Source organism: Brienomyrus brachyistius, chromosome 6, assembly GCF_023856365.1.
Source record: "Brienomyrus brachyistius isolate T26 chromosome 6, BBRACH_0.4, whole genome shotgun sequence".
Taxonomy (NCBI): domain Eukaryota; kingdom Metazoa; phylum Chordata; class Actinopteri; order Osteoglossiformes; family Mormyridae; genus Brienomyrus; species Brienomyrus brachyistius.
Window position 1 is genome coordinate 28,231,344 of NC_064538.1, and position 24,158 is coordinate 28,255,501.

A 24,158-nucleotide genomic window follows, 5' to 3' on the forward strand; every position below is an offset into this window, starting at 1 on the left:
TGCCTTTCTTCTCCTACTGGTACACGCGGCATTTTCTGTGCAGTTTTCAATTTATTCTTAATAAACAAATTAACTTAAATATTAATGATAACTTTTTGATGGACGCAATTCATCATAAAGTCTACACGCACGCATTCGTCAACAGCCATCCAAAAGTGGGCGGTATTAGACTAATTCGGACCAATAAGCAAAAAAATGGAAGAAAAACGCCATCAATAGCCAATTAAAATGCTAACTCACATGGCCCCGCCCACGAGGGTCATTCAATGTCTATCCGCGGCAAGTCGCATTTTGTTTAGTAAACTAGTTGTGGTTCAAGGCGAGAGTAAGTTACACGCGAAGCGTGGTCACAGCGATAGCGACGTCCTTGATGTGAGCTGTTTCACTATCAGCGAGTCCGTCCCACGCACATCCTTATCATCTGCCATCTGTGATTAAAATGAAGAATATGACTTTCAGAAAGCTGAAAAAGTTTAGTTCAAATGACACGGACTGTGGAACTGCGCGCTCGGACAGCGGCGAGATCTACTTTTCCTCTTCAAAGTCGGACAGTTTAGTTATGGACCGGCCGACTAGTTCCTCAGATATTTACAACTACAAGACCCTTGCTTATTCTGGAGGAACGTTACCCAGGAATTATAGAAAGGTATTTCGATTTTTTTTTATTGTTGAATGTTTATTCAGATGAGTTTGCAACTTTTCTTGTTCTATCATAGTTAATAAGTGCCATCGTTAAAATTGGATTTTGTCTAGAATACCGCGAGCTGTATTAAATGTACAATGTTCATTTAACATTTCAGACTTGTTTACTCCGTTAAACTGTAATTGCTGGTCGCAAATACAGATGAATCTCCACTGGAGAGCATAACAATGGCAGGTTACTATTTTTTTAAACCACATCCTCGTTGCTAGCGGTGGGCAGTCGTTTATGGAGAACATTGTTCAGTGAGACCACTTCCCCTCCATTAAATTCGGATTGACTTTGACAGCCGTCAACGGATCCAGGCTTCACGCGCATCCTGATCCGCGCGCACGCTGCAAGCACGTGCGAAGCAGCGGCTTATGCAGCCCATTATGATTATCGACGATGATCCTGTGACGGATGCGGTTCATCTATATTTAAGATTCTATGACTGATATAATCTGTGCGAGAGCAAGTAACACTGCTGAAGTTTTACATTTTTTAATTTTAGAGCCAAGCCTGGTTGGATTTTGTAAAGGAGAGAAACAGTTGCAGTAGTGAACCGAGAGCAGGCTAAAGTCGATGTGATTTATAAAATCGCCCTTGAAAAGTGCGTCAATGTATGAAATTTGTGCCGATTTTACGTCAAAGGTGGACACGTCCAGCACACCGCTCTGGAATCATTTCTCACTTCGTGTAAAACGAAGCGGTACCGCCGTGGTGTGAAATGAACGGTCATTAGTACGATTTGCATTTGCAAACAGCAAGGCGTTGCATTTGCATGTAACTGCGTTTTTGCATTTACATTTTGGCAGGTGATCGGTGTGCGAACAGACGAGCAGTTGTTAAGAAAGTCTGACTGACTAATCACACGTCCGCAGTTAGGGCAGTTTGTGACATCGGTGATGTTTTCGATGCATGTGTGTACTCTGCACGTACATATTCTGATAAAAGTACATGAGGTTTATTTCCATTAAAAGGGTTTGGCAGTTCAGTTAGATTTGGGACAGGAAAGCGAATCCCCGCTCCATTCTTTCTGAGCCGTCAACTACGTCGTATACAAAAAAAAAACATTTTGCTGCTGTTATAAATGAGACCAATATTCTATCATTTTCTAATAAACATATAGCAATACTTACCGGTATTAGCCTGGGGTGACGTGAAATGGATTAACGTCTGCACGCTACAGGCTAATTAAGTTGAGCAGTTTCTGTTTAATGACTGTGAATTTAGCAGATCAAGTTCCTGTTTTTTCACACGTCATGTTTTATTTTAAACTGCTTCTTAATGATGCCAAAACCACTACAGTGGTGCAATAAGAAAACGTAGAGGTCTCGTTAAGATTGGTAATTTATCAGGATGCACTCATGGCAAATTCAGAGACCCTTTAAGTGTCTTAAATAGGAACAAAGGTTTTGGTGACACTTGTTGGAATTTTGCACACTGCTTCGAAGTCCTGTGGTCTATGAAGAGTGCTGTTCCAGGTACCCTACTACCAGAGCTGGAAATTTCACGTCCAGAAAGTAAAAGTCCGGACCATGATTTTGTTTCAACCTTCCAGCTAGGTATAAAGAGCCACAGTTACAGAGCACTCATCTGGATTGTGGAAACAAAATCTTGATGTGGATTTTTACTTTCTGGGCCTGAAATTTCCACCTTTGCCTGCTACAGAGTGGACAGGGGCAACCGTCCCATGCAGCGCCCTACACTTGCTCCCCCAGTTGAGCCATACGGCCACAAAAGGCCATTGTGAGGGGGGCGCACTCTCAATTTGCCCGCCCCCATGGGACTCCAGAGGTATTTGGGAAATAAATGCAGTCATTCAAAGTGCTTTGTGGATAATTTTGTATATGCAAGTAAGTAGAGAAAGGCAACATTTTATTATGCCTGGCTATGACACAAAGTTCACTTTCAGAGAACAACACTGGAAATCATTGAGGTGGAATTGGATTGAATTGGCTGGTTGTAAAAGAAAAAAAAAACGTCATAATCTGAATCGTGTTGATCAGCAGTGGAGTTTCACTGGGCTCTTCTGTTATGTTCCTCATGGGTTTTCTATTGATGAAAGAAAGATTCAGTGCTTAAAATTGAGATTCCTGGGTCACAGTGAAGAAGGGAAAACTTAATTTTCACATGTGAGATGTCATGCAACAGGGACAGAAGTAGAAGTCCGCAACGTACCTCAAACTCCCATCCAGGGCACTTCTGTGATGTACCGGCAGCACCCACCCCTACTAACAGCTCCCTGCTTTGCTACCCCGGCCCGTGTTTGGCTTGAACCATTTAACCACTACTATGTAAACAACCTTTAGAGGTGTTAGTTGTAGGAGGTGTTGGGCGTAGGGGTGTGAGGCAGGTAGCACATAGGTGCATTGTGCAGAGTTTTGTGTCCCTGTGGCACTAATGTGTATCTCCTGTCCCCTGTAGGGGGCGCAACACAAATGGAAGCCTCAGAATCAATCACCGGAGCAGTGCAGGTGAGCCTCCTCGTGTCTCTGCATGGCCCCTTCCTAGCCAGCTAGCCAGCGGCTCGTCACCATAACCAGGCCTAGCCTAGGTCATACCTAGGTTTTAAAAATCGGTTAGGGCACCAAAGAAAGATTCCCATAACAAACCAGACAATACAGTCTTCACCAAAAAGGTTAAGTGATGTGGTCTTTTAAATATGATAAACCAGAGCATATTATGTAGCCCTGTGGAGCTGTCTATGTTTTCAGCAAACCAGAGTAACAGGACTTTGATGATTTCTCCTGGCATGTTTACAGTATCAGAATGAGATTGACAGTAATTGGACACTGCTACTGTTTTGTATGTTTCTTTGTTGTTTGATGGGGGATTTCTTTTCCTGCTGTGTTTGTGGTGAAATAACTATTCATGAATTGTTGTGGCAGAGGAATTACCCTGAGAGGTATTTGCACAGACATATCATTGATGTCAGAGGCTTCTCTTTGCACGTGCCCCATGGGTCTTAGGTGCTGCCTTGTCTTGAAGAAACAATAGTGCAAGAATAACACATGCTAAGGGACTCTCCTGTGTTTGGGTTGCAGCACAATGAGTGCCACGCGATGTAGTATTGAAGTTAGTGGCGGATTATCAACCCCCAAGCAGGCTGTGCGGGCAGGCTGCATGTCTTTCGACTTTCACCTGGTTATTTTTCTGAAATACTGGAACCTCTCCTGGAATGTGGCAGCATATGTTTTAGTTCCTTTGTTGAAAAGTTGCCCTTTATGCTCTTTTGTTTCCTAATTTCATTCTATTCAAAGCTTGACCGATTTCCTAATGGTGTATTAGGGTTGACTGGTTCATTGGTGACAGGTTTCTATAAATAGTAAATGACGTGATGACAGTGATTCATTTATTTCTTTTTTCCAGTTTGATGTAATGAGTTATATCTCACTTTGTGCAAAGGGAGACTCACTCTGAGACATCATTGTCATTTCTAGGATAACATCCTCATTCTTGAATCGGTCATTCTGGCCACTAATATACTTGACCTGAGCCCAGGGGATTTCACAGCGCACCTGAGAAAACCTAGCCCTGATCTCAGTCATCAGATCCTTCAGCAAAACCAGATCTTTGTCATAATAAGGTCAATTCAATACATTTAGAAGCTAATACGTCACTTTCATTGCAGGAAAGTCATTACCCTGGAGAAAGGACAAGAGGAGAGTTTTGGATTTGAGATTCAGGTAAGAATGTTGCTTCATTAAAGCATCGCCGGGGGTGTTTGTAGTCATATCCTTCAAGGACAAATAATCCTGTGAGGACAAAGTGTATCTCGTGGGAATATTCACCAATTTTCATGATTTATTTATTTTTAAAAATATTTTGGTGTATTATGGGAGTCGGTGTGAAATCCTGACTCTCAGTGGTAGGCAAGTGTGTAGGTGCATGTGTGTGAGGGGGTATATATATTACATTGTGGGGACCGCATGTTGGGTTAAGGTTAGGGCTGGTTAGAGGTTAAGGTTGTTAAGGTTTTCCCCATAGAAATGAGTCTCCACAAAGATATAGATACTTAATTTGTGCGTGTGCCTATGTGTCTGTGTGTGCGGGGGCATTCAGTGGATAATGGTACCCAAAATGGACATCAGAACTGACATCTAGAGCATCCTCTTCAACATGGTCACCCCAATGCACTTGGCAAGGCATCTGCCTGTAGAGTCAAGTAGTTGGTTTAAAAAATAGTTACAAACATCACAAAAAGTAGGTCTAGTGAGAGCAACAACCTGGTGGGGGGGGGGGGGTGTGGCCAAATTGACGACCTCTCCTGACTTTAACTTTGGAAAGAAATGTTGTGAATCAAAAATTTGAATAAATGTGCTTGGCTTTGGATCCATACCTTGTTATGCCAAATTCCCTTTTTTCCGATTATTTTTGGCTCCTTATTGATGATGCGTTGGTGTCATGATGCACACCTTAGTTTGAGTTGGGCTGGACCCACAACTTCTCTTTCTGCAACAAGCGACTTATTTCTCTCCATTTATTGAAAAAGCACATATGATGGCAACAATAACTGTCAGCATTATTGTGTCATGGGATCACAAAGCAGTGCTGCTGTACTAGCCAGATAGCCGCTTATATTTGGGAACAAAGTGTCTCTAAGTAGTGTTTGAAGGGGACCCTTCCTTTCTGCCCTGTCTGGGCTGCAGGACGTGAGATCCGCTGCGCGCTTTGGAAAATGTACGACTTTCGGAATCCTCCCTCCTTCCTGTCTCTCCCCTTGATGTGGTCCTGGCAGTTTTCACCAGTGGCTTGCCAAGCTTCGTTTGCGGCCATTTTTGTTTTGCCGTGTTGTGGACTTTCCCTTTATGTCATTATCATTCTAGAGGGTGAGCTCATGAAATGTTCATTGTCATGCTGAGCTTTCATTAAAACACCAGTGTCCTCGATAGCATTGCTTATTATACACACCTGCAGTGACTGGTGTTTGTGGTCCGTAAAGGGAGAATAAATCAAACAGCTGTGGAAACTCAGCAGAGAATCTCAGTAGAGAACAACCCTGGAACACCATATATGGGCAGGGGGCATGTTTATAAACACTTTGACATTTTAAAGACAAGGGCTGCACAAATGAGCAAGTGCTAGACAGGGAACTATAACTAACCACCCTCCCACACACACACACACACACACACACACTCACACCCCTGCTGACAGAATGTTTTCCTGTCAGATGTGGTTTTGTTCCATTGTGTCATTGTTCTGTATTTAGGTGACACACCCACCCGAATTTGCAAGGTGTCTTTTCTAAATCTTCACAGACCCACGGAGTTCCTCAGCTCTTGTCAACCTTCACATGGAAAGAGATCCTTACCACAGTAATGATAAATGTAGCTCGCAAACAGCAAGTCCACTAGCAGTTAATGGAAGGATGCACCTCTTTCACCTGGCTTTTTTAAAAGACTCCATAAGCTAATTCAGGACGTGTGTAATTCTTTATAATGTTTTGAGGAAATGTATCAGGAATTTTTGCTTATTTGCACACTAAAGCATAGACGTAAAAATCGATAAGGCCAAGCCAAAGGTACATTGTACTGATCATTTGTCTGACAATTACAGGTAATTTTAAATTTAAATTCTTGTTGGAGATGGAAAACAGCACAGTGGCTGGCTCACACCGAGCCAAAAAGGGGCAGGACATTGTGCATCAAGGCTGCCTCCCTGCCCCCCAATCAAAAATATATAACTTGGAGTTTGAAAATGTGTGAATGACAAAACTGGAGAGAACAGTAAACCACATCAGTGTGTTTGCGAGGATTCTTAGGTCTTAATAATGAAGAGTTTCATTGTGGTGTTGTTTGTGTGACCACATTCCTTGCGTTTCCTATATATTTCTCATGTTTTCTAAGCTGATAAAACCTCACTTCCGGCCTGCTTCCAGTTAGAAGGATTTAGGAACACCCAAGATTGTATTTCCTTTCGCCAAATCGCACACGTCTTCCTCTGCCGCAACATTCTTTCTATAGACCATCATATGATTCTGTTTCCAAATGCCCCTGAGTGACCTCCTCTGAGATAGGGTGGGGCTCAGGCAGGTCCTGTTTTTCATGTTTTTCAACCCCCATCCACCAAGTCTTGTGTCAAATATGTTGTTTGATCCTAACCTACAGCTCAGATGTGTTGATCTTGGGTGTAACGTGTTTTTTCTTCTGCCACTAAACAGAAGTTGTATCTCAGGCTGTGCAAACATGAGCCCTTCAGGTTTGTGTTTGGGTGTCTGGTGGTGGAGGTTGGGGGAGCTGATTGTTATGTTTTCCACTTTTAGACCTATGGCCTGCATCGTCAGGATGAGAACTCCGTGGAGATGTGCACATTCATCTGCAAGGTGCATGAGAACAGTCCTGCCCAGCGGGCTGGCCTCAGAGTTGGTAAGATTCTAGCGTAGGGGTCCCCGACTATTTGCTGATGGGGGGGGGTAGGGTCCCCTGATTGCATATAGTGGGTGGGGTGGGGTGGGGTGTTGTGGACAGTTCAAGACCTGTGCTGTATCACTTCTGGACCTGCTGACTTCATCGTACCGAGTGGGGAGGAGTGGCTTAGGACATACTTGCCAAGCCAAATTGTGAACAGTCAGCCTCATTGTATTTTGGATGCCTTGCAACTAAATGGTTTACATAACTACACTTCACTCAAATGGCATCGCTGAGCATCCGATGGCAATGAGATCAAGCCACACGCATCATGTAAGGTACATCTGACAGACAGATACCATGTATCACCAAAGATCTATCCACAGAACCAGCCACCTTCAGACAGAAGCTGCTGTCTGTCAGCAGAGAGTGCTGCCCTTATTGAGATAACGTACACTATACACTAACATATACTATACAAACTAGTTTCTGTCTGCCGTTGGCGAAACGACGAAAATGAGGACTCAGTTTTTGCTGAAATAGTTTTTTTTTTTCTCCAAACTTTTCTGATTGCCTCTTCTGTTGGAGAAAACAGCAGGTATGACTGATAGGGGACTTAGAGTGAGATAGGGGGGCATAATTTGCATCAAAACATGTACCTTATTTAAATCTGCTTCCTGTAACTGCTACCTGAGTCTCTTTATCTGGCAGTTACATGTCAGCATATGAAAAACATTAACATCTTAAACAAATAGGCCTATTGGCTCCACCTGCAAGGATGGCTTCAGTGAGTGTCTGCACGGCAAACTTGTTTTAATACTCAACACGTCACTGAGTCTGTTTGACGCAGTTCTCCTGTTAATTGATGTGTTTGCTTCTCATTTGCCTCTATGATGTACTGCTTTTGCCTGCCTTACAGCCCACTTACTGACCACTGAAGTATTCACTGTGAGACCAGCTGTGCCTCCTAATTTAATTAAACAGACTCTATACGAGTCCTTTAGAGTTTTTATTGGTTGCTTTATTCTTTTATGACCCATAACTTTATTCTGTCCAAATTAAAACTTATTTCCAGTTTTATTATGGCTGGTAGCCTTTCCTATTTCTCTTTATTGCATAATGAAATTAATTAAAATGGAAATAATATAGCCTGTGTTATTAAATGTGGTAAATTGCACTTTTCCTGAAATTGACAGCAGAGTGGAGAGTATTTTAGAATTGAAACCTTCCAATTTGAGCAATGAATGAACTGCTCATACCCTTTGGTGGCAGGCAGATGGAGCCTGGTTTTCTATCTCTCTCTCTCTCTCTCTCTCCATCTCCCTCCATCTATCCCTCCATCTCTCTCTCTCTCTCTGCATCCGTCATGCATTTGTCAGTTTCACTTCCTGCATTCTTTGCGTGCTTTTTATTTCATCGTGCATTTGTTGTGTTATGAAACAACATGGCCTCATTCTGTTCTTGTGCCAAGAAGAAAGCATAGAATTCCAGAAACGGGAGATCGCTTTTTAATTTCAGTAAGTAGTCACAGTGTGGAGCTATATGGTCCTGATGTCATGAGACTACACCTAAAACTGAGGCACACAAAATATACTGGGTGGGGTAGCAGTGTGTGAGCAGGAAGAGGCTAATAGTGATCGAGTACAACCAGTCACTCTATAAACCAGAGGGGTCTGGAAGAGAGGCTAATGGCGATCGAGTAGAGCAGGTCATTCTATAAACCAGAGGGGTCTGGAAGAGAGGCTAATGGTGATCGAGTACAGCCGGTCACTCTATAAACCAGAGGGGTCTGGAAGAGAGGCTAATGGTGATCGAGTAGAGCAGGTCATTCTATAAACCAGAGGGGTCTGGAAGAGAGGCTAATGGTGATCGAGTAGAGCAGGTCATTCTATAAACCAGAGGGGTCTGGAAGAGAGGCTAATGGTGATCGAGTACAGCCGGTCACTCTATAAACCAGAGGGGTCTGGAAGAGAGGCTAATGGTGATCGAGTAGAGCAGGTCATTCTATAAACCAGAGGGGTCTGGAAGAGAGGCTAATGGTGATCGAGTAGAGCCGGTCACTCTATAAACCAGAGGGGTCTGGAAGAGAGGCTAATAGTGATCGAGTAGAGCAGGTCATTCTATAAACCAGAGGGGTCTGGAAGAGAGGCTAATGGCGATCGAGTAGAGCCTGTCACTCTATAAACCACAGGGGTCTGGAAGAGAGGCTAATTGCGATCGAGTAGAGCCTGTCACTCTATAAACCACAGGGATCTGGAAGAGAAGCTAATGGCGATCGAGTAGAGCCTGTCACTCTATAAACCACAGGGATCTGGAAGAGAGGCTAATGGTGATCGAGTAGAGCCTGTCACTCTATAAAACAGAGGGGTCTGGAAGAGAGGCTAATGGTGATCGAGTACAGCCGGTCACTCTATAAACCACAGGGGTCTGGAAGAGAAGCTAATGGCGATCGAGTAGAGCCGGTCACTCTTTAAATCACAGGGGTCTCAAAATGAGAAAAACCATTAGTACCGGATCTGGAACTGTCTGCGTAGCAGCATGAATGGTGGGCACCGGGAAAGCATGAGATCATGGACGTCTGTTTTTCCAGCTTGTCTTCATTTGTGGTCTGCTACCCCTAGGGGATACCATAGCAAGTGTGAACGAGTCCAGCGTGGATAGATGCCGGCACAAAGACATCGTGCAGCTCATCAGGTCATCTGGTAACTGCGTGAGGTGAGTGACCCGAATACCTGGAATTAGGGGTGGGTGATCACTTTGTTTATGATACCTTTGCTATACACTTGGGACCACCGTAGCCAGCTGAGGTTTGTGAACAGGCAGAATTAATTCTTCAGTTAATCTAGCGCCTGCCCATTCTGCCCGACATGCTGGAATGATTATAAAACACACTTTCCTTCCTATTTATTTTCTCAGTCAGTGACCGTACCCAAGAATACCTCTGATCTCTGGAAAGTGCATAGTCTGTTTCCTGCTCTCTCAGCGCCACACCATCCGGGGCAGTCGCTCGTCTTGTTTTGTGGAACAAACAGTCACCACCCCACCCTACCCCGCCCCTCCAGGGACACATTTGTAAATTGTGTACGTTGTTCTAGTATTTCCCAAGACCAGCTAGTATGGCTGTGCTTATCCACATGCCGGTGCTCCAGTCAAGCAAGAGAGTTTAAACGCAAACCAGTTGTGAGCTGCGGAATGAGTCTACAGATGCTCCATTTTTTGTCACATGGGAGCGACACAGGGGAAGAGAGAGTCCCCATAAAATATAAAGCGCTACCGCCAAAGCGGATTAGCTTTTTGAAAACGTGAGCAGTGCCCGGCACTGCATGTTTGCATATGGATGGTGAGGGGGTGCTTCTGCCAAAACCCCTAATTTCTTGAATTCTTAAGATCACACGTCATGTGCCGGGATCCCACACAAAGAGAGTCTTTGTAACGTGGCCCCTGAGGTCAGCAGAATGCCCCCACCCCCCCGACCCCCGCCACCCATGACAGGTTCCACTGTGGTGTGCTGCACGCGGCTCTGCCAAAGTGCCTCAGTGTTCACCCCATGTATCCTGGCTTCCACAGGTTGGAGACTGTGTACAGCGACGCCATTCGGAAAGCGGAGCTGGAGGCTCGGCTGCAGTACCTGAAGGTAGGACACCCCCCGCCACTCCCTACACAGGCCTGGGCCACAACTGCAAGCACAGAAGTGAAGGATTAAGCTCTCCTTTGGAGTTGTTGGGCCCCATTTTGGCGATCTCCCATGCAAGGCTAACCACCTAACATGCTAATTTCTTCATGTCACACACTGTAAATTAACCCTGTAATGGGACGTAACTCCGACAGCACAGAACATACTCACTCATGTGGCCTGCGGGTGCACACACAGCATCTCTGGAAGGGAAGAGGTTACACATCTTCACAGAAACCATGTCTGTTTCCTGTTTTCTGGCTCATTGGCACGCATTGTGCATGGGTAGCTTTCTTGTGGACACTGCCCAGTGATAAACAAACAACTCTGCAGAGGGGAAAGGGATCCTCAGTCTGATTGGTTTTCTTTTTTGCCCTTATCAGCAAACCCTGCATGAAAAATGGGATGAATACCGGTCCCTGATGAAAGAGGAACAGAGGCTAGTGCACGGTGAGTTCTTAATTTTTTCTAGTCGTTTTGTGTTTTGAGAAACTTTTGGGTCAGGCCTGTGCGGGTCGCCCTATAATTCACGCTCTCACACTGCGACCTCTGGTTTTAATCAGGCCTCAGGATGAACGACGCTGCCCTGTCCGAGTCACTGGAGTCAGTCAGGGCCCTGGTGTATGGTAGCCTGGGAGCTTCCAGCCCCGCTTCTCTGCGCACTGTCCGCTGCATGAGCAGTGCCAGCAGCAGCGCCAGCCAGCTGAGCGGAACCACGGAAGACGACGCGCTTTACCAGACCTGCCTGTATCCAGGAGAGCAGTCAACCAGCATCAACAGTATCGTTGCAGTCTCTGCCTTCGCCCAAGAGGAAGATAGAGGGAGGGAGCAGCTGGGAAACAGACCCCTGCACCGCTGCACCACTGTGGCCTCCAGCCTTCTCTCCACCACCAAGACCCAGCTAACCCGCAGCGCCAGCACCCGCAGCTATCTGCGCGGGGCTCCTCCGCTCGCTGGGGAGAAGCCGACTGGATTCGGCTCCCTGCCCCGGAAACCCAAGCAGATGAGCTTCAGGAGGCGTCTGCTGAAGTTTATCCCGGGACTGAACCGAGCCTTAGAGGAAGAGGAGAGCAAGCTTTGACAGCCACACCAAAGAGGGCGCTAGAGAGTCCAAACCCTGTAGATAGCGCTGTTCAGGTTTCGTTAAGGTTGTTTTGTTTAAGTTATTTATTTATTTTGTTATTTGTACAGATTTTTTTAAACAAAAATTTGTGACATTGTCTTTTTTCGATTTGTGAGCTAAACAATTCCTTGTCAACTTCCAAAGACTACCCCTGTGTCCACTTTGTACTGATATTTTTCATAAATGCATTTTTTAATTTATTTGAGAAATGTAATTTTTTTTCCAGTGGACCCTTTTTGCATCTTAAATTAAAATAAAACATTGGCAATGTCTGTTTTATGTGGTAGTTTCTTTTCATTTTCCTTTTACCCATGACTCCTCTCCTTTTGTTGAAACTGACAGTGTTTTCAATTATCGGGCATGTTGGGGGGGGGGGGGGGTGGGTGAGCACCTGCCTGTCTTGCACAAACTATTTAAAGTGCCCCCAAAGTATAGAGTGCCCCTTTCAGGTTTATGCCAAAGGCACAGAGCACATGCTTCTTAAAAAGCCCATGCACAGGGGCTTTATAATTAAGTGAAAACAAAATTCTGCATACTTAAAAACACTTTTTCATTATTTTTCACAGCCTTTGTGCCTTTACAAAATGTTGGGGGGGGTGGGTGGGTGAATTCCTTTGATTCTGTGGAGCAGACTCCCATGGGAGCCTGGGAAGGAGACGGTTGTAGGTTGGGCTCTCCTGTTCTGTAAGGTCACTGCTTCTGTCTTTTGGCTGATACTTGGAATGTGCAGAGAGAGAGTGGCGTGGCATTCCTCAGAATTCCTCAGCCCCTGCTGCTCTATTTAAGTAGCATGCAGAGCCCGCCGGCTCCGCATGGCGATGCATTCCCATGGTGCGCAGAGATACCGAAGGGATAGCTGGTGCCAAGGCACGTTTTCATCGGGGTGTCGAGAGAAATTGAGGAGGTCATTGGAGTCCTTTAATCTCTTTCGCACGAGACAAAATAAGATACTATTTCTAGGATTCAAATCAGGAAGGCCTGAATGACAACTGAGTGGCAAGTGTTCAAAGTCTATAATGTATTGAAGGAAAGGTTAAAATGCAGGTATAATTAAAGAAGAAACTTATTTTGATGTGCTAAAGATTACATTATTGAGACCTCATGATTGAAATCAGTTTTAAAAGGCTGGTAAAAGAAATGAAAATGATGTTTCAAAAAAGGATGCATTGGGCGCATAGCAGTGCTCTTTTGCAGTTCTTGCAGTGACAAAAATATATCTGCGGCCCAATGCAGTGTGTTGCAGTTCATGGATACAGTCTGGTCTCGGTGCTTTCATGTATCATCCGGAGCTAGAGTCAAAGTCCACCACCTTGTGGGACCATTATGGTATGTAGCGTGGGGGTTGGGGGACCATTCAAAGAAAGAAAGAAAGAGTCCACAATATGCTTGGTACACAAAGGCCTTTGTCTTTGCACTGTCACAATGGTTGATTGAGTCCTTTAAAAGGGACGTCCAGCCTACCAGCCTTTGGCTGCTCACTGTATCCCTGCTTCAGCTGTATCACTAGCGGCTGTTCAGTGGTAACCCTTAATCCCATTTCCAAACAGCTGAAGAGTATAGGCATGTTAGCTAATTACCAGCTGTCTGGGTTTAAGTAATGAGTCTTACATTCAGAATCCTTGATTCACTCTATGGCCTCTTACTCAGGGACAGGGATTCAGGTTCACTGTATGCATCACTGTGCCGAATAAGTGGCTATGGAAGGTCAGTGGCTGGTGTCTTCTGCTGATGTTATGCTAGCAGTTCCTTAAATTGCAATCATGTGCATGGTAATGATAGCAATGTGACATTTGGCTGCTGAAGCTAGCAGGAAAGAGTGTTGTACTGCAGTAAACTTTGATCAGTGGAGTGTGACTTTTAACTGCTAGATTATTAAAAATTAGAGCAGGCACTTCTCTTTTTTAAGTATTAATAAAGATGTATTTATTGCATCTGCACTTGTTCTCCATTGTCTCATCATAAATAGAGCACAGCGAGTATCGACACATGGGGAAGTGAAAATGGCTGCGCACTCAAAGCTACGCCATGGCAGTATGCCATGGACTGAAAAGAGACAGGGAGGGAAGCCGATTTTCAGAGGAACTGAGCAAATGGCACAAGCAAATGGAAACAGAGTGTTCTTGTGCTTAGGTCCTAATTTGGGAAGTTAAAAATGACACAAGCCCACTCACCACACGTGCATATGTACTGCGAGCACTCTACCCTGAAGTGTATAAGTACAGGTCGAGTTTTACTCCTTTCTAGTTCAGGCAGAAAATGAGGGCACTCTCAGAGCTGCTAGCACATAAGAAAGGATGTGTGGGCACCAGTAGGGAGGATGTGGTCATATAATTGTGCTCTGTACAGGAAATGCATCACGGACCTCCAGCAAAGAATATGAAAATTACCATGACTTTCTATAACTGACAGAATTCTTATTTCTCCATTTAGATGACCTCATAGGTTATTGTTTATTCGTCTTATAGGATGTTTTTAAAATTAGGTTCCAGTTGGGAAAATGATCAATGTATTTTTAGACCCAAGGTGGGATCACAGTTAAAAATGTCCAAATTCCACAGAAGTGTTAATCTTGGCAGAAGGGGCAGTAGGCGATGTTTGGTTTTAGAGTCATAATTATTTACGCTCTCCAGATTTAAAGGTTTTCCAGGTAACACCTGTTCTGCAAGATCATTGTTTACACAAAAGAGGGCGGAGTCTATTGTCATTCAGGTCAAAAAAGAACCGAAATGCTATTTGAGTTTGTAATACACTGTACTTCCCCACAACTCCCCCCACCCCCGCCTTCACAATTACTGTACTTTTTTAAAACAGATATTTCACTACAGAGGGTTCACCGGATGCCAAGCGTGCTTTTGGTTGCCCTCTATGTTGTGGTGACCCTGTGATTTTTCCTCTGAAAGTCGTGTCATTGCTGTGATCGTGTGCAGAAGGGGAATGCACAGCAGATGCTGGTTGGTGCCTGCGGGTACGGAAAATGACACCAGTGTAATTAATGTAACAGGTGCTGGTGACATGGAGCAAGGGACAAAGCCTGCCAAAGAAAAAGCACATCATTTGTCTCATGGGACCACCCATCGAGGGATGTTCCCACAGACACTCTGTAGTAATGCTCTTCATCCACAATTGCAACAGCGTAGCATAACAAACTATAGATTCCAGAGGTCCTCCAGCAACTTCCCACTATCCACTTTACAATTATGTGTTATTTCTTTTATCTGTTCTCTGTTCTGTTATTCGGCCCCCCCATCCTGGGTTGTTCCCTGCCTCGTGCCCATTGCTTCCGGGATAGGCTCCGGACCCCCCGCCACCCAGTAGGATAAGCGGTTTGGGAAATGGATGGATGGATGTTCTGTTATTCTACATCTGATTCATTGGCCATCATCCACACATTTAATTGGTCAGAGACAAAGATAACTTTCTGCCATCAGATTAAATAATAAAGCCATATACTTGGGAAAAGGCACTTGGCGAATTTTGGCGTGCGTCATAACCAACCCTGGGAGATGGAATCACCATTTTCTGGCAATAACAATGAATATTCATTGTTATACACTTGCACACCAGGATTGACACTAAGACATAATCACGTCTTATTCTTCAAACTACTAATTGTTTTATTTAACAAGCATGACAACTTTTATGTAGAAGTATTCAAATAAAGTGAGTTTAGATGTCCCATCCATCTCTTGTTATACACATGACAGGTGGAAAGGAGTGAATTTTTACACTGTTTACCAATGAAATGTTCTAAAACTAGAGGTGTGGAACAGATGTTCATTTGTCTTTTTCTACAAGTCCCACCTCCTGTGTGCCACTCAAACGAAACTGTGTACTATAGCCTACATCTCTGGCCCGTTGGACCTCCTGGCGGCCATGCATTATGCACACACACCGAGTGCGTATCCTGAGTCATCTGGCTGAAGGTACCATGAAAGACAAATATTGACCATCACCAACAAACATAACGACATTTGTTAATGTTCTTAAATCTTTGAAACACAAGTGTAAATGTACATTGTTCTTTAATTATTATGAAATTGCAGCAGGGTCTAATCAGACTCATCTGGGCACCCATCAGTATTAATGTATTATCTATGTAACAGGGGAGTTTTTAGCTATTGAAAAGATCAGGAGTTAAGTTTACCTTGGGCTTGAACTTCTTTTTTTTCTTTTTAAGTAAAGACTGGCATCGGCGCTACCAACAGCCATGCTATGTAATGTATATTATTTGTTATTAAGCAATTATTCATCAGTAAATGAATGATAGATGAGGGATGATGAGCATGGTAACTATTTCGGGAAAAAATATAGACTTGATTGAGTATTTTTGGTTACACCTGGATCCAGTTAATGGTGCCATTAGCCACATTTTCCTGGTGTGCTGTGTGATGAAATTTCAGGGTGTGCCTGAGCTTTCCCAAGGTCTCCCTCAGGTGGCACTCAGACACCTATCCGAGGTCCCTCTGAGTAAAGCAGTGACAATATTGCTTTATGCTTGCTCCTTTTTCCATCATCTGAGCCCGAGAGGTATGTGAGGGCTGGACGCTCGCAAGAAAGCAGGCTTTGAGCCACCAGTTCTGACTCAAACGAGGAGTAGTGAGCCTGGACTCCTTTTCCTTTTCATCATGCTGTGTTGGGTCGATCGGCTAAAGCATTGACAGTCCCTCAATATTGTTCCAACAGGAAATTCTTTGTAAAATCTATAGCAGTGGTAATATCTGTAACTCAGCTGTTAACTTTTCTTGACCTTTTGCTTGGGGGGGGGGGGGGGGGTGCGGGGTGGGGGGTGAAGGTTTACCTTTCTGATTTTACAGTGTTTGCCTTTGTAACGGCTAACGAACAAGGTGCATGGTTACATATTTATTCAAATGACGCTTTCCAGCTGTCAGCTTCACAGTCCCCACCCACTCACCCACTTTCCCTCCGATTCCCTGACGCACGTTGGCTTTTTTAAAACGTGCACTTGTCAGGAACCCGATATGAAAATCCCCACAGCTGGCATTCCCCATTCAGGCTGTATCTTACCCGTTCTCTTAGTAATATGTTTCACCAGGATCGCTAACCATGTAGCTCCCTCTTGAATTAATGCCTTCGATTTCTGTAGTTGAGTCATTCCGCTGTAAAACTAAAAAGCAAAATGCAAAAAAGAACCTTCTTACAGCTACCGAAAACTGAAAAGAGTAAGAATACGAATGAAATAGGCAAAGTAAACTCAAATTTAACACTGAAAAAACAACCTAGGGGTAGGAATACCCTTGTTTATTTTGTTTCCAGATCATCCATCCATCCATCCATCCATCCATCTATCTATCTATCTATCTATCTATCTATCTATCTATCTATCTATCTATCTATCTATCTATCTATCTATCTATCTATCTATCTATCTATCTGTTACAGAGCAGAATGAAATTTCATTGAAACTCCACTGTGGGACATCTTTCCTGCACAGTCAAGGAGCAGACATTTTGCATGAATACAGGATAAACCTAATGTGCAGCACCATTCTCACAAACTCGCATGCACAGATGATGCGCAGAAAAAGCTTGTCGCTGAGACAAAAAAAGCACGTGAGTAGCTTAGATGTCGAAGTTGATAACAGTGGGTTTCTTTAGTACAGTTTTTAAAATTGACAATAGGAGGTTTCTATGTCAATAATTCATCACACGTTAAACATTTCTACCTTTATACAGCAGATAAAAATCTGAAATGTGTGTCTTTCTGTTAAGTTTATGACTGAGTGATGTTACTGCCTTTCTTCTGTGGGAAAAAGAGGCTTTTCTGAGAACTACAGTTGGCAAGGTTGAGTGCTTTAGTAGATATTTGGTGTGCTTATTGAAATACAAACACTTCAGTGATGATAATGAAGTGATTATTATCATGGGTATTTCCAGCTCTGACACTAATGCATCTCATTCCAAAAAGTACCTAGAACATGGATATGCAGGCAATGAAATATCCAGGTGCAAGCTGAGGCTCCATCTATGCTTTTTGGATTCTCGCAATAACTTTCATCAACTATTCATACATCCTTGTAGCTAGTAAAGGGAGAAAGCTTTGGCTGGTTAGCTTAGGATTGTCATGCTCTGCCAGTATACAATACCATTTAACCTAACAGTAATTAATGCGGAGTGGATTCAGCTGACCAGTACTTGACAGCACACTGTAATCCCATCCAACTTCAGGTTTGCAGCTTATTTCCATAAATGCCGTGTCTAGTGGACATTCAACACATTGGTTGTGATGAAAAGGCTAACAGTTGTGCATATATGTGGGTGCTTGGTTTTATTGCTTCCCTGCACCTAGTACAACTGGTGTGTTTGCAGTAGCTCTAGCAGATCTCACTATATGGGATGGGGTGTTGTGTGGCCCAGCGAGCAAAGCCTGGGCAGAACCGTCAAGCAAGGCCCTTAGCCCACGACTCGTAGGGTGGCTGCCCCTTCACCATCATCCCCTTGCTTGCTCTCACCTGTAGGGGGCAAAGAGGATTTTCATTACTATTCCAATCACAGCTGATGCCCGGTCTCATACCTGTCACTAATAGAGAAAGAGGAATAAACGAAGATAAAGTACCAGGGAGTGGTCATAATCTAGCCTTTTATGTATTTCTATGTGGTGCAGCGGAGCAGGAAGCGCTGCCAGCATGGAATCAGTTTGGAGAGACTGGGGAGTTTGGCTCAGGGTGCAGGAGCTGAAGGATTGCTTCAGCTTTCAGGCACATTCCGGCTCCTTCCGGCCCCCACAGTGTTATTATAGTTTTGGTTGTTTAATTTAGTTTTTGGTTTTGTATTATTATCACTTTTCATTTGAAATCCAGAATAATTTTTATCATTTTCAGTGTGGTTATATTCATTTTAAAGTAGCTTTTATTTTAAAGACATAGTTTTTATATATTTTAGCTAGTAGTAATTTCTATTTAAGTTTTACTCATTCTATTTCTATGGATAGAGTGAAAGCTGAATGTATCTTTAAATAATCCTATTTGAAAATACACTGCACATTATGTATTAATTAGCGAAATATGTTCCAGGTATTATCAATGGTGATTCACGATAACAAATCAATACTTTAGCTCAATGGTATTAAACATCGCAATGGAAAGTGCTTGACATTTGTTTTTGTGTTATTTCAGTTACAAGCAATTTGTAATTTTTTTCCCCAGATGTTGCGTAAATATTTCTTTATAGTTAACTTAACTTGTCCTCATACAGCAAAATTAACATTTTCTCAAAAGCTGTGTATTTATGATCCATGTTGGATCATCCATGAATTGTAAACTAATATTTATTGCACAAGGTACAAGAATGGGAGCAGCCTGGACAGGATACCAGTGAGATATATATACATGACTAATAAATCCATCATTACTAAGAGATTTATAATGAGATACATTCTTGGATGAAATGTTATAATATTTTCCTCATAATTCCAAGAAATAACTTTTATTGGCTTCATGCCCTTATCCTCATGTGAAATAGGGACTGACCAAAACAGAGACAAGACTGCAGTGTGACAAACACTGTCCACTGGGCAGAATGTAAAATGCGGACCAGGTAGCATGTCACGAGGGGTGTCCCAATGTGTCCAATGCACAACAGACCATCTGACGGGGGAGGGGTGTTTGAGTCACTAGCAAGAGTGAGCTGTTTGGGGGTGTTGGGCGCAGTTGTGGCAATGTAAGTGAGAATGACGCAGTTGAAACCAGGCATAGTGAAGCATGACTAGTGGTACATCAAGAAATGCGTAAGTGTTCTGAGCTATAGATACACATGTGACCAAAGGGGAAGTTAGAGCAGTCTGCACATTTGTGAGAAATTTAGGCTAGATCGTGTTAATTTTAAGAGTTATAGTTGTCATACTATCATATCTCAGTTTTGTTCTGCGGACTGTTGTTTTAGTAGGTAGCTTTGACGTTAGGGGGACCCTCAAGTGATGGGCTTACAGTTACAGTTTAAAAGAGGAGTTTAGGGCTACAAGAGTGTAATGACCTTGAGAGAAGCAGAACATTAAATCCAGCAATAAACAAGGCAAAATAATGCCAAGATAAATATAGGGAAGTGATTGTAATTCATGAAAAATGGGGGCAAGCTAATGAAACATCCCTGATCTCAGTAAAAAAGAATAGCTCAACTAAGGTTAAAAAAACATATACTGCTCAGACATCTCCCCCTAAAACATTTTACCCACTTACTCAGATGGAAATGTTCAGGGGAACAATTCGAGCAATTCGTTCAAAAGCACAATGGCCTGGCTTGAATAATACTTGCCCTCACAACCAGCTGAGACTTGATCATACTACATGAATAAAAATAATGGAGATGTCCCCCAAATGTCCTGTATAAAAACACTCAATCCTCAGCACTGCCACGAGTGGTGTGACCTTTTAAAAAAAAACCCAGGAAACTGTGAGACAATGATACCGCTGTACCGACCATGAGCTGTACTTTGGTGGAGGAAAAAGAGGAAATGCCTTGTGAGGCTACAGCCGACAGCCAACACGCATGAGTCAGAGATGCCGTTCATCCTGAACCTGGATAAAAATCAAGCCGAAAGCATAGTGCTGGCCCCTCGAAGGAGCAGCGGTGAGCAGACACCTCTGCAGCGCCTTCACTCCCCAACTCCCGCAGTATTCGGGCCTCTTGTGATATTTCCTGCCTCCCTTCCTGTGGGACCATGGGAAAGGGCTCAAGAAGAGTCCCACACCCTACTTTACACTTCCTGCTCTGAGATGTGGGCACACCACATAGCGACCACTGAAAAGGGAACCGATGGTGAAATAGCTGCCTAAATCATCTTCCTGTTTAACTACTGTGAGCTCTTACCTCTCACAACATCCATTGAATGTTTTTATAAATAAATTTATATAATATACTATATTCTATTAATATGCATACTGCACCTCTTATTTCAATGTATACATTAAATTTTTTACTGTGAGTATTTCATATGTTGCTTCCTTGGATATTATCATGCTGACTCTCTGCTTTGAAATAATGGCAGAAGGAACCATTCTGTTGCTGTCTTTTTTTTTTTTTAAACAAACCCAGTTTATCCCAAACCTAAACCCAAGAGGAAAAAGGAAACTCCACATTTATGGGTAACGCTGTAGCTTTCTAAATTCTTAAGTTTCAAACAGGGGCCCTACAGGACCCCGTTGTTGACTCTTGAACCTCAAATTGTATAAGTGGTGAACAGTTAGGAATGTTCTAGTAGGTGGATTAAATGGGGCTATTTGCTCTCATGTGACAACAGTAGCAGTGGACTTTTCATGCCCACGTCCCCAAGACCAACCAGAAACAGGAAGAGAGAAGTAGATCTCTAGATCTTCAAGGTAGTATTTCATAAAAAAACAAGCCAGTCTTATACATATAATGAACACGAAATGTTACTGCTTTTATAATCTGTATCACAGTACAAAAAGTAGCTTTCTTTTTCTGAAAGCTTTAGAAAAACTGCAAATAGTTTGAGAGAATGAAGACAACTGCTGAAACCGCACAAAAGTCCTTTATAAAGTACACTACTGAATGACGTTACTCTAGTTCTAAGTCATGACATGAATATACATTCAAAGTGGGTTCGTTCAAAGAATATCATTGTAACATTCCTGCTAACATCCTAACTGGATTGCATATACAATGAATTTCATTGGGTCCATTTTTCAGTTTGTAGAGATGCATAAATAAGAGGTCTTGCTTAACTAAAGACTGCTGACTTTTAAATGGGCGTTTAAATGGCTACTTAAATGGCCAAAGTCTTCATCTGTTGAACTAAAATGAATATAAGCAGGAGGACAGATAAAATTTGACCTCACTCATCACTCAAGGGAACAGCGCCACCCCTGAGGAAGACCATGCGTCCATCAATTTTTTTTTCTTGAAAATTCGATAGCTATACCCTGAACCATTGGTATATTAATTTCCATCCATCCATTTTCCAAACCGCTTATCCTATTGGGTCGCGGGGGGTCCGGAGCCTATCCCGGAATCAATGGGCACGAGGCAGGGAACAACCCAGGATGGGGGGCCAGCCCATCGCAGGGCACACTCACACATCATTCACTCACACATGCACACCTATGGGCAATTCAGCAACTCCAATTAGCCTCAGCATGTTTTTGGACTGTGGGGGGAAACCGGAGTACCCGGAGGAAACCCCACGACGACACGGGGAGAACATGCAAACTCCGCACACATGTGACCCAGGCGGAGACTCGAACCCGGGTCCCAGAGGTGTGAGGCGACAGTGCTAACCACTGCACCACCATGCCGCCCCCGGTATATTAATTTATTTTTTGTTAATGCATAAGTGTCAGACTGAACTCCTGGTAGACTGGGAATCTGCAGGTCTTCATTACATCCCATGCCCCCATTTTAATTGATTTGAAAAGTAGACACTTGTGAGTGCTATTTATATTGATGTTTTCCATCTAAAATAGAGAATTTAATTTATCTTGGAAAAAAAAGGCAATAAGCCCTCATACTCCCTCCAACATGTCTGAGGGTGTTGTCCCATATGTGCCAGGATTGTCTGAGAAGAATTTTCTCCAAGCACAACATCCTAGTGCACTTCAGACCCAGCAACACCCTCAGACAGAGGCTGGTTCATCCCAAGTTCAAAACTCCTAATCACAAGCTGAGCAATGCTGTGCAATGCAATGATGAATGTTCGGATTTATACATAGGAGAGAATAAGAAACCGCTCCACAGACATTTGACACAACACAGGAGAGCCAGTACATCAGGGCAAGACTCAGCTGTACATCTGCCCTGAAAGAGAAGGGACACTCCTTTGAGGACACAAATGTGCACATTGTGGACAGAGAACACAGGTGGTTTGAGAGGGGAGTAAAACAGGCTACATGCAGTTGGAACGACCATCACTGAACAGAGGTGGAGGCTTAAGACACCAATTATCAGTCACTTACAAGCATTCTTGAGATACTTCCTCCAGAGATTTAAATGTGAAGGGCAACCGCATGTAAATGGTTTGCACACTGGCTCAGGAGGAACCAAGGTTTCACACCTTGATCCACACCTTGCCCCAAGTGACCCTACCGACCCATTAGACAGCACGCTGTATCAACAACCACTTTCATAGTGACAACCCTACTAGAGGATAAATACTTGGAACTCTCCATCAGACTTTTAGAACTGAATTAGCCTTTCGGATGAGACGTGGAATGTCGTCAAGAAATTGAAAAAGAAGTTGCCTTCAATTCACCCCATTAAGATGATCATGTCCTGGTCGACTGAGAAACTACACAGACTGCAGAGAGACTCCACATAGTCTCTTGTACACTTGAACTCTTGTTATGGTCTTTAGACCTTCCGATGTTTCAAAGCCAAAAATATGTATTATAACATATCTCCTGCTTGGTTTTGCAAGAATACCAAGATTATTTTGCAAGAAAGATGATTCAATCTGTCTAGACTAGTTTCCTTAAATAAAACGTTGCAGTAGCATATGTGGAAATTCATTAGTTTATTTATTTATTCAAAATGTATCTATTTGGAAATCAACATTTGATCCGAGAGAGAGAGAGAGAGAGAGAGAGAGAGAGAGAGAGAGAGAGAGAGAGAGAGAGAAATAATCTCTGATATTCTCTGGCACAGACATCAAGCATCCACACTTCTTTGCTTATACTGCCCCCTGGTAAAAGAAGGTTTCCTCCACATTATCCATCCACCTTCTACAGCTGCCTATCCAGTAAAGGGTGTCAGAATGCCTGGAGTCTACCTTGGGAAGCATAGGAGCAATGTGAGTGCCCCCCTAACTCAGATTCCAGCCTATTGCAGGGCATTCACTACAGGAAATTTAGAGACACCAACAGGAAATGCATCCAAATCTGGGAGAACATAAAGAATGTGATAGTTCGGGGGATTCCACTGCCCAGTCCTGAAGCTGTATGGCTGCAGTGACACCCTCCTTCACTTCAAACTGGAATAAAATCATTGACTTTTGGTACCACTTTATAAATTCCAGCACCCTAAATTTTCAAATATGCCTAGCATTCTATCACGAGGGGGACAAAGTCCGTGTAGATGTCCATGTTTGGGAACGCAATGGACAAATAAACATGTAGCCTCTTATTGAAAGTAAATATTAAAGAAATATTTCAATAACTTTAAAGTAACAACACTACTCATACTTAGTTGTCCACGAATCTCCCGGAATCTCTCGTAAGTTAATAAATCTTGAAACTGCATCTTATGTTATGTATATACTCTAATCTGATCTAAATACAATAGAACATGCGGTGCTGTGTGTAGCGTGAACCCGAACTGTCATGGTCACTTTTGGATGTAAACTATTAATTTCAGACATTCA

The 24,158-nt window shown here is 43.2% G+C and overlaps 1 protein-coding gene across 2 annotated transcripts; it reads left to right on the top strand.

The window, feature by feature from the left end:
• The first annotated feature begins 274 nt into the window (after positions 1–274).
• tamalin (trafficking regulator and scaffold protein tamalin) lies at positions 275–12,110 on the top strand. 2 transcript variants are annotated; one of them, XM_049016134.1, is made up of 8 exons: positions 276–646; positions 3,110–3,159; positions 4,317–4,371; positions 6,951–7,053; positions 9,657–9,750; positions 10,603–10,669; positions 11,092–11,158; positions 11,272–12,110. In XM_049016134.1, exons 1-8 carry the CDS (start codon positions 440–442, stop codon positions 11,787–11,789), a joined length of 1,161 nt encoding a protein of 386 aa, XP_048872091.1. In that variant the 5' UTR covers positions 276–439; the 3' UTR covers positions 11,790–12,110. The 2 variants fall into 2 exon arrangements, with proteins under 2 accessions (XP_048872092.1, XP_048872091.1); XM_049016135.1 differs by lacking the exons at positions 3,110–3,159; positions 4,317–4,371 and having other exon boundaries at positions 275–646.
• Positions 12,111–24,158: the final 12,048 nt, after the last annotated feature.